The sequence below is a fragment of the Harpia harpyja genome, chromosome 2, assembly GCF_026419915.1.
Source record: "Harpia harpyja isolate bHarHar1 chromosome 2, bHarHar1 primary haplotype, whole genome shotgun sequence".
NCBI classification, from domain to species: Eukaryota; Metazoa; Chordata; class Aves; order Accipitriformes; family Accipitridae; genus Harpia; species Harpia harpyja.
Genome location: NC_068941.1, coordinates 2,884,334 through 2,896,656, shown reverse-complemented (window position 1 = coordinate 2,896,656; position 12,323 = coordinate 2,884,334). Strand labels below are relative to the sequence as shown.

Sequence of the window (12,323 nt, the reverse complement as noted above, 5' to 3'; positions counted from 1 at the left end):
TTGTGAGGAAGAAATAGGCTGTCAGGAGTTTTCAGGTCCTCCAGAAACACCCTTCTGACAGGCAGCCAGCAAGGCTCTGGTCTGGCCCCTCTGCTCCAGATGCCATTGCACCTGTTTGAGCAGTTGCTCAAAACCCTTGGTGAAGCAGAGCAGGCTCTTGCTTGATTTACCCAGAGCTATAGCAAAAGACAGGCCAGTGCTGCGTGACAGCTGCCGACACCAGAGACCCCTAAGACAGTACGGAGCACTGCTTGTTAATTTGCAGGCAGAGAGGGTATCAAGAATATCAGTAGGTGGGTTTGTAACATGACTGCTGCTCCAGTTTCTTTGCTTTTGGAAATTCTGCCGGTGACGATGAGATCCCCAAAACCTCAGACAGAGGCATGTTGCAAAGAAAGCGGTAAGGCCTTACATTGGGAGATCATATTAGAGAAAGCACCGTAAAAAAGCAGAAGAAAAAAGGACTGCGAGGACTCAAAGCAGGAGCACAGAGAAAAATCACTGCCCACTGCAGCCATGAGTCAGAACGCAGCAGGAGGACAAAAGCTCTCCCTAAGCCCTGCTGCCCTGTGACTGCCCCTCTCTCAAGCTGCCCGAGAAGGAAGTTGGTGGGGTTTCACCACCAATACTGCTGGCACTTCTGGTCTGCCAAATGAAGCAAATGCAAAGTGACCCACAGTAACAAGAGCATCCCCGCTCTGCGCACCTGCTCCTCCCTCCTCCTCTGACCGGCTTTTGTTCTTGCCAGAGAGCATATGGCAGTGTCTGACATGCAGAGCTCTCCCTCCAGCCAGCACGTGCCTCTCACCGTTTTGGCTCTGCAGCGGTAGTCGGGAGCAGGAGACCCAAAGCAGGGGCAACAGTTGCATTTTGGTGTCAGGTCAAGCAGCAAGGAAGCGTTACAGAAATAAAGCATTGTAAAATATTTTTTTAAAAATCTACAGAGTTTTCCTTATGGAACAAGCAGCAGAACACGCTCAATCTCCACGCTAACGGGGATCTTGGTGGAAGTTTTGATGTTAAGCTTGCGTTTTCAAGGAGCTTACGCTGTCTATCTACATAGTGCCTTAATAGCTTTTGGTCAGCACACAGGCAGTGTGCCCCTCACTTGGCGAGGTGCAAAGAGGATCGCAAAGAACCCTCCAGAGGAAGCTGGGATTACTGCAATGAGGGAATGCATGGCTCTAAGATATAGGAAATCCATTAATTAGCCATGATCACAGAAAGACTAGTTTTCACACTACAGCAAAAGTCTGCATGGAGGGACACAAGGGATTGTGTAGGCTGCCCAGACTCTTTACTTCATGCACACAACATGAAAATCAGCACCTAGGTACAATGTTAAAGTAAAATCCATTTCGACTTGAACACTGCAGGATGGTGTGAACGGGAGCTATGATCTAAGTTCCAGCTCCCTAAAAGATGCAATCTGAAGTTGCAATTTGAACTCCTGCTTTCAAATATTCACATGTTTCAACTCAAATAGAGACTTCAAGTAAGCTGCACAGAGACAAGGAGGGCAGAAACACCACTTCAGGTCTGTAGCCTAGTTAATCTGTTTGTTCTTCACTTCGTTTTCTCGTCACTTCTACCCGTCTCATGGGGCGAGTGATGCTAGCTGCCACACCTGGATCAGGAAACACCCCCAGGAACAGCGAGGGACCTACTCCCCACACAGGGACAGGCCCTTCTGATTTCAGAGCACACCAGTGCAAGGACTCCTCCTCCTGACAGAAATAAATTTACCTGTCATCTTTGTTAATTTGATCACCAAATCCAACTGTGTCAACAATAGTCAGCTTCAGACGGACATTGCTCTCCTGGAGCTCGTAACTCCTGGCTTTCAATCTCACACCAGGCTCGTTGTGCGTCGCAGGTTCACTTTCAAACTTGGTATTGAACAGAGTGTCCATCAACGTTGACTTGCCGATGCCAGTTTCGCCTGAGCAGAGAAAGGCAACGTTAGTATGGTCCAGTTGCTTTTCCTCATCTCCTTCTCAGGCACATTTGCCAGGCTAAGGAGTTATTCCACTTGGTTAGCAGTGGAATTACGCTACGTGCACACGGCTAAGCAAAATAATCCTTGCAGGAACAGATGTCTTTTGAGACGAGACAGTCCCCATCTTTACCAATCCCTCAGGACTGAACCGGGGACTTTGTGGATATTGGGAGGTGACAGCAGCTCTGGCTTCTGCTGCTGGGCTCCAACTCACTTCCTCCGCAGGTCACACTGCCTGAGTCTCTGCAGCACACCTTGCAGGCATACCCGATCAAAGCACCACATGCTGGGGACGTGAATCCAAAATGAGCCCCTGCTATGCAAAAGCTGTTAGCCTGACAGACACCAAGATAAGCCAAATGCCTTCAGAGCTAAAAGTCATCACCCGCAGGTGAAGAGCTAGGCTGCTGGGCTGGGAATGGCAAGAGAAATCTGTGGGCTGGGTTTTCAAAGGCAGTGTACCACAATCACAGGCAAGGACACCGAAAGGGGCACCACCAGAGATACTAAGCAACACTGACCTCAGGGATTTTTCATTATTTTGGGGAAGGAAAGGGGCTAATTTCACAAATACAGAGAGGCACATAGTCTTTTCGAGTAATACTACTGTTAACATTTCCCATGGGAAACAGAGGAATTGGAGAGGATGGGCTGAGGCGTATGAGACTCCCTGAAGAGAAGGTACTAAACTGGAAGGGGGGAGAAAAACAAATAAGAAAAAAAAATTTAAAAATAAAACCACAACAGTTTTAAGAATAGTTACTTAGACATTTGCCAAGTGAGTTGCCCTCCTAGGAAAAGGGAAAGGACTCCTTCCATGATGAACCAACAAATGCCTGCTGCTGCTAGAACCCTGTTACTGGACTTGCTACACTGGCAGCGCGACAGAGACAAATAATCATTCCTTTCCCGTGAAAGCATTTGCTTCCAGCAGTCTTCAGCTATTGCCCGTGGTTTTTACATTGGTATGACCTGACCAGCGATGCAGGCTCTCTCCTGCTTGATGGCATGAACAGCCCCAACCTCAACACCTTGCAAGCGACACCTGTATTCAGGACAGCAAGAAGCCATTCTTACTTGAGAAATACTTAACTCTCTGTTTAATAGTGTAGGCTAACTCCTAGTTCTGATATAACTTTCTTTACAGAAGTTGTAAATTCTCTCAATTCCGAGTTTGATTCCCAAGGAGGTATCTGATTCTCTACATGTTTTTATGCTGCTTTTTTTTTTTTTTTCCTCCAGCTCAGGTCTGTTTCTTTGTCTAGAGGATGACAAAAACCCATAGTGCAACTTGGACAATGAAAATTTGAGACAGAGAAATACATTAAAAGTTTTTTAAAAAAAATCTAAAATAGCACACTGCTTAAACACTAACTTTGAAAACTGTTACAGGTTCACTAATCCCCAGTGCAATTAGTAGCGTGGATGAAAGCATTAGCCTAAATCCCATTTTTAAGTCAAAAGTGTTTGCTTAGCAATTACACTCTCAAACTGCTACTGCTGCCCATGCTGTGAGCAGAGGGTGGGCTGAGGTAATGTCCTGAAGTTGCTCCAACCGAAGAGATGCTGGGATTTGGCACAGACCTCCTGGACTGCAGTGTGCAGCTCTGGCATTTGCAGGTCAGGCTTGTGAGGGGGTCCTATTCTAACTTCTTAAACCCCCCAAAATCTTAAGTAGAAATGAATAATAGCAAAGCAATGCAAAATATCAGATGGGATAGGAGAGCCTGCACCTGCGATCGCCCTCAAGCATCTCTCTGCGCTGTAGGCAGCGCTCCTAGCACGAAAATCTCTCTCTCAAAATATGCAAAACCTCCACTTAGAAGACCTCAGGAAACCATTTGTGTCCACAGAAACAAATACCACTACTCAGCAACTGCCTGTTGCTCTGTGATACTCAACAGTTCGTTTTGCTGGCTTTGACTTTGACCATTTTCATGCTAGGCTCAGGAAGGCAAGCAATTACTTACAGCCCAGTAAAATGATCAAGCTGAGATATGCTTGTCACAGCATTCCTACGCTGGGAAGCTGCAGGACATAAAGCAAGCTTTTTAAAAAGAATGAACAAATGAAAAAGGGGGAAGACAGAAAGTATACATGACATTATAGCTCAAAATCTAGGCCCACATAGAGCATAACCCACATGAAAAGATCAGTCTTGAACTGATGGCACAGACTGTTAATCTCTGAAACTACATATTTTAGTGAGCTCCTGACGTGAATGCAGTGCTGCTGCACACTGTGCTAGATGGGCTTTGCAGCATTTTATCCACGCACACCACAACTATAAATCTCACATTACAATGCCAACATTAATTGTGTCCCTTCTCAAAACACAATTTCAAAAGTAGTTGGTTTTTTTTTAAAGGGGGAGATTTCTATCCCTTGGACAACTGCAGCAATTCGTGTGAAATTTTAATTTGGGGTGAAAAGTGGTTGATGAGCACATTTTACAAGAGAAAAAATTTGGACCAAATTGCTATGTTAATGGAGACATATCAAGTCATGCTAAGAGATGAATATTTACTGCAAGAGAAAAAGGCAATTAATTTATGCCATTTTGGTGAAAGAGCTGCCTGCTAATCAGGCTGTTTCCTGCTGAATTTTAAATGGTTTCATGCTGCTAGGAGAGTCACGTGACGGTTGGTAGCTTGAGTGTGCAGAAGTACAACTATTCTCTTATCTGGTTCTTCGACATGCAAAGCTACAGAGAGGAGTCTAGTTTGTTTGCCAGATTTCTTTTCAGACAGCTCAGCCTGCACTGCAGACAGAAATTCTCAACTTGCTGTAGAAAAAAATCACAGTCAGAGGGTTGTGGGGTTTTTCCAGCTAATTAATGTAACTAATTAGAAGGCACAATACTCCCTTCTTGCAGGCTTACATGAACAATGAATGGAAAGATGATGTTTGTAGACTGCTCTGACAAACTAAGAGTAAACCCCACCATTTTTATCAATTGACAGAACCACAATCTGAGGGCATCTTGAAGAGGTCCACCAATAAGTAGGTCAAAGCCATTTTGGCACACAGCTCCCTAGGGCCCAGCAATGGATTTCCAATTGCATAATATCCACAGAGTACCAAGACAGCAGCTATCTCTCTATAGCCAAGAGAAGGTGCGTCCCCATATTTCACCCTCTGAATAATTTGCGAAAAGTAACACAGTAACTCAGGCTATAAAACCAACTTGCAGCACCCAGATGAAATACAGCAGGGAACAGGTGACAAGGCTTTGTTCTCAAGTACATCATTTGGAGACTAAAAATGGCATCGTTTCCAACTGGAAAAACTAAGAATATAGCGAGACAGGCAGGCAAAGCCTGGAAGGGAAGGAATGCAATTTATTGAGAAACAGCCTCTGCGCCCAACCCAGAGAAAGGCAGATTTAAGCTAACATTCTTTTAAAAATACATTTGGTTCCCAAGTTAGCTCAATTTCCTTATAGGCAGCCCTTGGGGAAAGCAGAACCACAGGATGATCAAAAGGGTAGATTTCAACAGCTAGAAATTTCCATGTGTTGACTCAGGGGACAGGGTAGAGAAAGGGAAAAGCGGGATACTAGATTTCACCCTGGAGCAGCTCTGGGAAGAAACTGTCACTTCCCTGCCACTATGGTCCCCACTGGCTCAGATCTTACCCTTTGCAGGATGGAGAAGGTGCTAATTTGCAGATACACGTGCACCCCTTGTCGTGAGCTGACCGCCCGGTGGTGCAGGATGACTTACCCACACAGAGGATGTTGAAGCAGAAGCCCTGTGACGTTGACTTGTTGACCAGCTGATCAGGGAGGCTGTCAAAGCCCACGTGGCCGGAGAGGGACAAGTTCCTCAGGTCATCATTCTGTAAGACCAAGAAGAAAGGCATTTAACAGGGTTGCAATCCCCTGTCAGGGAAGAAGGCTGTGCCTGGTCCTGTCAGAACTGTGTAACAAAGCATGAGTTTTCGGGACACAGGATCTTCCTGTCTTAGGTTTGCCTCCCAAATGTGCTCTCCTTTTACTTCTATCCAGCTCACCGCTGTGGGACTCAGGTGCTAAAAGATCCCCAACCCCAAGGCATGCAACCACCACCAGACCGTTTCTCCATGCCTGCCACTAATAAACCATGATTCTGTACCAATTTGCAACACCCAAACATGGTTTCTGAGGCCTCAGCATCACACATCCCTAGGGTTACCCGACGATTATTTGGGCAGACACCTGCAAGAGACACAGTGAAATGTGGTCATAGCTGTGAGCAGACCAATTCTTCTTTAGTAGTTGAAGCAGCTGAGTCTGCCTCCTCCACGTCCACTGTACAGCTCTACGGCAGAAACCAGCCAACCTCTCCTTTCAAGACTCCCCCAGCAGCGCGGGAGCTTCCCCAAACCACCCAGTGAGGCCAGCTCTCCCGAAGAGCACGTGAAAGAGTGACACGGGCTGCGATGCGGTCCTAGTTGCAACTCCAAAATCTGTTCCTGAGAGAAACCTGTGCAGGCAAGCAGAGGGGCAAGCTCGTGCTCTCCTCGGCTCAGTTTGCCAAAGGGAAGGAGGAGCTTTCTCAGACTTGCTCTATTCTCCCAGCAGTGCGAGGGAAACGCAACACTCTTGCGCTTTTGCTGCAGCCCTTTGGCATGGCCACAGCAGGACGTAGCTTAGATGGCAGCAGCACCTCTAAAGCCAGCTAAACCTCTTTCCAGCTTTCACAAGCCTTGACCAGAAGGGAAAAACCACGCGCACTGCTCCGCAGATGCCTTGGTTTACAAATAACCTCATCTGACACGAGGTGAGAAAGCAGGGCACCATTCCCGGCGTCTCCTGCGTGACCTACAAAGCCCACCGTGCTGCCCCTCCACGTCCTCAGCGGGAAAACAGCCAGGCCAGGCACCCCAGAGGTACAAGTCACCCCTGGTGACCCGATCTGGTCCTCCACACTGCTGGGGGGCCTGAGCTGATAACATCAAACACCCCAAGGCCGTTCTGTGGAGGGTAATGGGGCAGCACAGACCTCGCAGAAGGGAGGTTTGAAACAACGCCAAGATTATATTTAGAACTTACCCACAACAGCTGTACAGTAATTCACAGAGAGGCTTGGAAAAAGAAGCCAGCCCAGTTATCTATTCCCCGGCAAATTGCAGTTATGCCAACATCCTGAGCATAGATAAGGGAAAAAAAAAACAAATAAACAAACAAACAAAAAAACCCCACCAACTCGGTAGACCTAGCTCTGCTGTTATTTCACACGATGTTTTTCTCCGAAAGCTTGTTGTCCTTAACTTAAGATTCTAACCTTTACCCGAACCCAAACATTTCCAGCAGAGTCACTGCACCAAGACCATACTGTTGAGCTAGATTACAGTCGTGGGCAGCCTCAGCCTGGTTTAAAGATGCCGGAAGCACCAGCTTCTTTTCCACAAAATCAGTGGGCTTTGGACCAGACATGAAAAAAGACACTCTTCAGTTGTTAAAATAAGAATCAAAAGCGGAGGATAGGACTTCCCACTCTCTGCACAATTGCTGAGCATCTCTACTTCCCTCCTCAAAACACACAGACCAGCCATCAACTGAAGGAAAAAATAAGTTACATCCGAGCAGAGTGTTGATGAAAATACCAGTCAGACTTAAAGAAAAAAAATACAGAAATTCTCTGAGAAAGGCAACATCTCAAAGTGAAAAATGTCTAAGTCTGTGCCATCACCATATGGCACCAAGGGGCAAAAGGCTCCTTTTTGTCATGCTGGCATATGCAGCTTGACACCTGTCCTAGGTACCTAAGCCTTCTCTTAACATCTGAACCAGGCTTGTCTGAAGGCTTAACGCCAATACACCAGACTGTTCACCTCCATCCCTCCATATACTGGATAGCTATTCACCAGCACCGTACCACAGAAGCTTAAGGTGGTTAAGAGATGCTATCTCCTCCACTCAAGCTGGGTAAAAAACAAACAAACAAACAAACAAACAAAAAAACCCACCACCACCATGAAAGAGACCATCACCTCATTTACCCACAACAGTGACTTTCCAGGAAAAGCCCCAGGCAATGGAAGGATACGCTGGGATTTATGCATGATGTGAATGGGTTAAATTAAATATTTGTAACATTAGTATTTTTAAAACACCAGTGGGCTTGGGTTTATGATTAAGTGAAGGGAGCTCGGAGCAGATCCCAGAAAGCAGTAGGTGCCCATGACTCATAGGCTTCACAGAAAGTGGTGGGTGTTGAACATCTCTCAGCACAGCACCAGTATCTCTTTCCCTGATATATTTTGGGAAAGCAAGTACTGCCTCATCATCAGTTACTCAGCAGGAACAGGAGTTAGACTCATCTCTTGCATCTGTGTCAGTTATTTTTTGCTGCGTACCTCCCCTTTCTTTTTTTTTTTCCTGTAAGTGGCAAATATCAACAGTGGAAAAAACAAAAACTATCTCTACGCTTTTCAATGCCAAGTATTTTTCACAAGCTGTGCCGCATAACATGAGGCAGAAGTGTAGTCTGATATGTGCCCTAAACACAAAAACACTCATGAAAAGCTCAGAGGCCCAAGGCATGGGCAGAGATGAAACACAAACCCAAGTCTCCACCTCCCTCAGTATTCCCCAGACTGCAGCACTTCTCATTGAGTAGAGCGGATACAGAAAATACGTGCATTTCTGCAGAAGTATCACAGATATGCATTTTGAACACAGCAAGAGAGCCAAAGGGACTAGAGTTTCTAAATATCTCCCTCCACACACAAATGAAAGCATCGTGCAACATAACAGCCAGTTCCAGTGCATGTAGACGGACTTGGAGAGCCAGCACCTTTTTGGGGGAGACACAGGCTGCTCCTCTCTGAGAAGAAGGATTAAAGGGAGGTGTGCACACTGCATAACCTCTTACCACTGCAGCCAGGCCTCTGCTCTTGCTTTCACCCTCTTCAAAGGGATAGCTTACTCCTGCTCTGTAACTACAGGGATGCTGACACAAGGACAAAACCCCTGCGCCCTTTCTCTGCTCTCCCCACAGCAGGCTGGAAGCTGCAGGACCCCCCATGAGGCTCTGCGGCCCCTTTAGCCAAGGCACAGGTCTGCCAAGGATGTCAATCAGCAAAACCACGATGGGCAATTTTACCGATTAGCCTGATCGCATTGGATGGGGCAGTTCTGGCTTTATGAGCTCAACAGTGCTACGGTCTTCACCCTCAGGCTGCCCGGGGAGGGTGCAAGGACTGAAATCACTACAAACTCAAGAGTAGCCCACGAGCTCAGATTTTATCCACACAGAAAGGAAGCCTCTGCTGGAGAGCAACAAGCATGATTGCTCAGTGTATAATTAGCAGGACAGGCAAGTGATTCACGCGTTCAGTCTGGCAAAATAGAAGTGTTTTAAAAACAACGGGATGCTAAGTCCGATGGCCGCATTGCTCTGGCTATGAATCGTTGTGACAAGCTCCTGAAAAGAGTCAGTGGGCTGGGTTTTGATCTCAAGTGAGTCATCCCACTGTGAACTGGGTGCCTCCAGCTGAAGAGTGGTCAAAGGCTGACATAGGCCAAGGCTCCTGCCCCACAACGACAAGCTCAGAGCCCCTGCGTGCACCCAACAAGCCAGGGGAGCAATGCTACAACGCTGATTTATTCCTCCTGCCACGGGGCTCTTCTTCCAAAGGAAGGCAGCAGCGCTGCCGGGCACTTCGCCCCAAGTGTAAAGGCATATCATCACCCTGCCTCACTGACTTCTTCCCAAAGGTATTCCTCATTTTCCCTCAGAAGACGAGCAAAGCTCAGCATGCCTTTGAGTTCAGCACAAGTCCTCTCTTTCACCAATACTGCACCTAAATACACTCCTGGACTAAAACAACTCCTCAGCTGTCACTCACAGTAACACAGTCCTAAGAGATGCCTTGTTAAGACACAGACATGTCACTGTATCTGGAAGCACTGACCTCTTCCACGCATGCTGAAATAATAACTGTTTGTCAAGCACTTCTCCTCACTTGCAGCTTCAGGAGCAAATGGACAAGATCAGCACAGGTAAAACTGCAGGTCCACAGACTTCTATAGAGATCAGCCAATTTGCACCAGACACACTGCGAGACTTGGGTGCCTGGAGGTTCTCAGATGTCAGAGAACTTAAGACATCCCAAGAGCACTCTTTATTTTTAAACTCTTCCCTAAGACACAGCCATGTCTCCTTTACTGAACACCACATTATAGGGCAAATCTTCCCTCCCTCTTCACATACCATCTGCACAAGCAGGAAGCAATTCTGAATCTCCAGAGCTGTATGCTAACCCCTACAGAAACTACAGAATAACATGAACATATAAACGCTTGTTTATTGGGAAAGATGCTGATCACTTTACTTTTCTTTCCAGAGTGACCTACAAGGCATCCCACGGTTGATATTTCTTGGGTCAACAACAATCTTTCAGATGCTGTTATCGCAGCTGCTGGTTTTAACTCTAGCAGGGTAAGGCAAGCAGTAAGTAAAGCAGAGACAGCCTGCCAGAGGCACAGCGTCTGCCATGTACCATCACTATAAAAAGATTAATTGCCAGGACCCCATGTCCTAGTGCTCTTAATTTTAAGGGGAAAGAAATGCCTTACAAAAGACAAGAAAGGGTTTGCAATCTCAGAGCCCTGTGAAGTCTACTTCGGATCTGGTTTTCTTCATACATAGCTCCTGGTGGCAAAGGTTTTATAGGTCAAGCAACGCTGGAGCGGATGCTCTGTGGCAAACAGCGGGTTTTCCTGGATGTAATTCAGTGAAGCTTTATAAAACAATTTGGCTGACGAGGCACGTGCAAGGAGAGAATCAGCTCATTCCTCCTAAGCCACGGTGGCTTGGCAGAGCTAGCAGGGATAAGGGGAAACTTATTTTCCTCACTGGAGTCAGCAACAGTACGCCTGTGTGCAGATGGGGAGGTGGATATAAAGGTGGGTCCCATGATTAGAAATGCATCACTTCTCCAGAGGCTGCACAAAGCAAAGCCATGCGCTTACACTTCAGAAGGTGTCTGGTAGCTGGTCTGAGATAAAGCAAAGTTGCTCTTCTCCTGGGTAGAAAAAAAGAGCATCACTCCCAAAAGACTGAGGAGAGAGGGTCCACAAGGACATCCACATTTATGGTCCCAGTCTGCTGTCCTCGCTCCGGACTTAACTGTGATGATGGCTGTTCTCTCAACCCAAGCGAGCTCCTGGCAGAGCCCCTTCTGCTTAAGGCTGCCAGCAAAATATTCCCCTTCAGCCCCTCCAGGCCCACTGCTCCTGGCAGCTGGGGGTCAGCTTCACACGGCCTCCGAAGAGTTAAAGAAAACAAAAACGAGCCTCAAATTCAAGAGGGGAAAAATGCTGGTATGCAAAATATTGAGCTCAACCACAAATATGAAGCAAGTGTTTAGTTATTTGAGGCCACACGACTTAGGAGGCACCTTTAAGAAATTCTGAAAGCTTTTATTGTTGTCAGCAGCTCAGGCCAGCTACATTTTTGCCCCATTACTAGGCGCACGTTCCTGCATTTCTGAAGTAATCTTAGATGCTGCATCCAAAGCCAGGGACCTCAGAAACACTTTAGTCTGCTCAGACAAAAAGGTGGCTCAGGAAAGAGCAGTGAGCACAGAAGCAAAGAGCAGTCGGCAAGAGACAGATCTAGAGTACCTTCTCCCTGCGTTAAACCCAAGTGCCGGGGTCCCTGCCAGCAGCACACAAAGTATTCCCAGCGCCTACGCCAGAGACACGCTCGCTGTTTAAGTTCCTTGAAACAGGGCCCACAGCCCCCACCCCTTTCCTTCTACAGACTTAAGTGATGGTTAAACCCTTAATTCTTGGACAAGGGAACTCAAGTATAATAGGAAGGGGGGGAACACGAAAAGAAAGAACAATTCCTTTCCCCTTCTTGCCACAGCTAGTGCAGTCGTGCCACAAGAAAACAGCCCATAGCAATCAATCAGTTAATCAAGAAAGGAGAGACTTCTTTGTTGTTTTTTTAGGCTAGGATAACCATCAGTGTCACCAGCAGAGGAGGGGGAGTTCCTGTCTCCATGCTTCTGCTGCTGGCTGTCTGCAGACTCGGGCAGATGTCTCCACAAGCTACTTAAGTCTGGGAGGTCTTTTTTTTTTTTTTTTCCCCCCCTTTCTTTTCTTCCCTTGTGTCTCATCAGGGAGAGCAGACCCCTTCAGAAGACATATCCTCATTCTGTAGATTAATGTGCCAAGCAAGCCATGAAGATTGATCAGAGGGGTAGGCAAGCTGGATGGCTCATGCCTCCAGCCCTGCCACCAACTCACCAAGTGACTCACTGCTGCAGCTATTGCCCCAAGGGCTGGATCTCAGTAAACTGTCTTGCTCTTCCTGGATAAAAGCTG

The 12,323-nt window shown here is 46.9% G+C and overlaps 1 protein-coding gene across 3 annotated transcripts in view; it reads right to left on the bottom strand.

The window, feature by feature from the left end:
• The window catches only part of SEPTIN11 (septin 11), a 59,717-nt gene that overhangs the window by 23,655 nt on the left and 23,739 nt on the right, over positions 1-12,323 (bottom strand). For all 3 annotated transcript variants that reach the window (XM_052812740.1, XM_052812722.1, XM_052812731.1), the window contains exons 2-3: positions 5,725-5,839; positions 1,747-1,942 (exon numbers count right to left, since the gene is read on the bottom strand). In XM_052812740.1, coding sequence (XP_052668700.1) covers positions 1,747-1,942; positions 5,725-5,839 — 311 coding nt within the window. The remainder of the gene's footprint in view (positions 1-1,746; positions 1,943-5,724; positions 5,840-12,323) is intronic.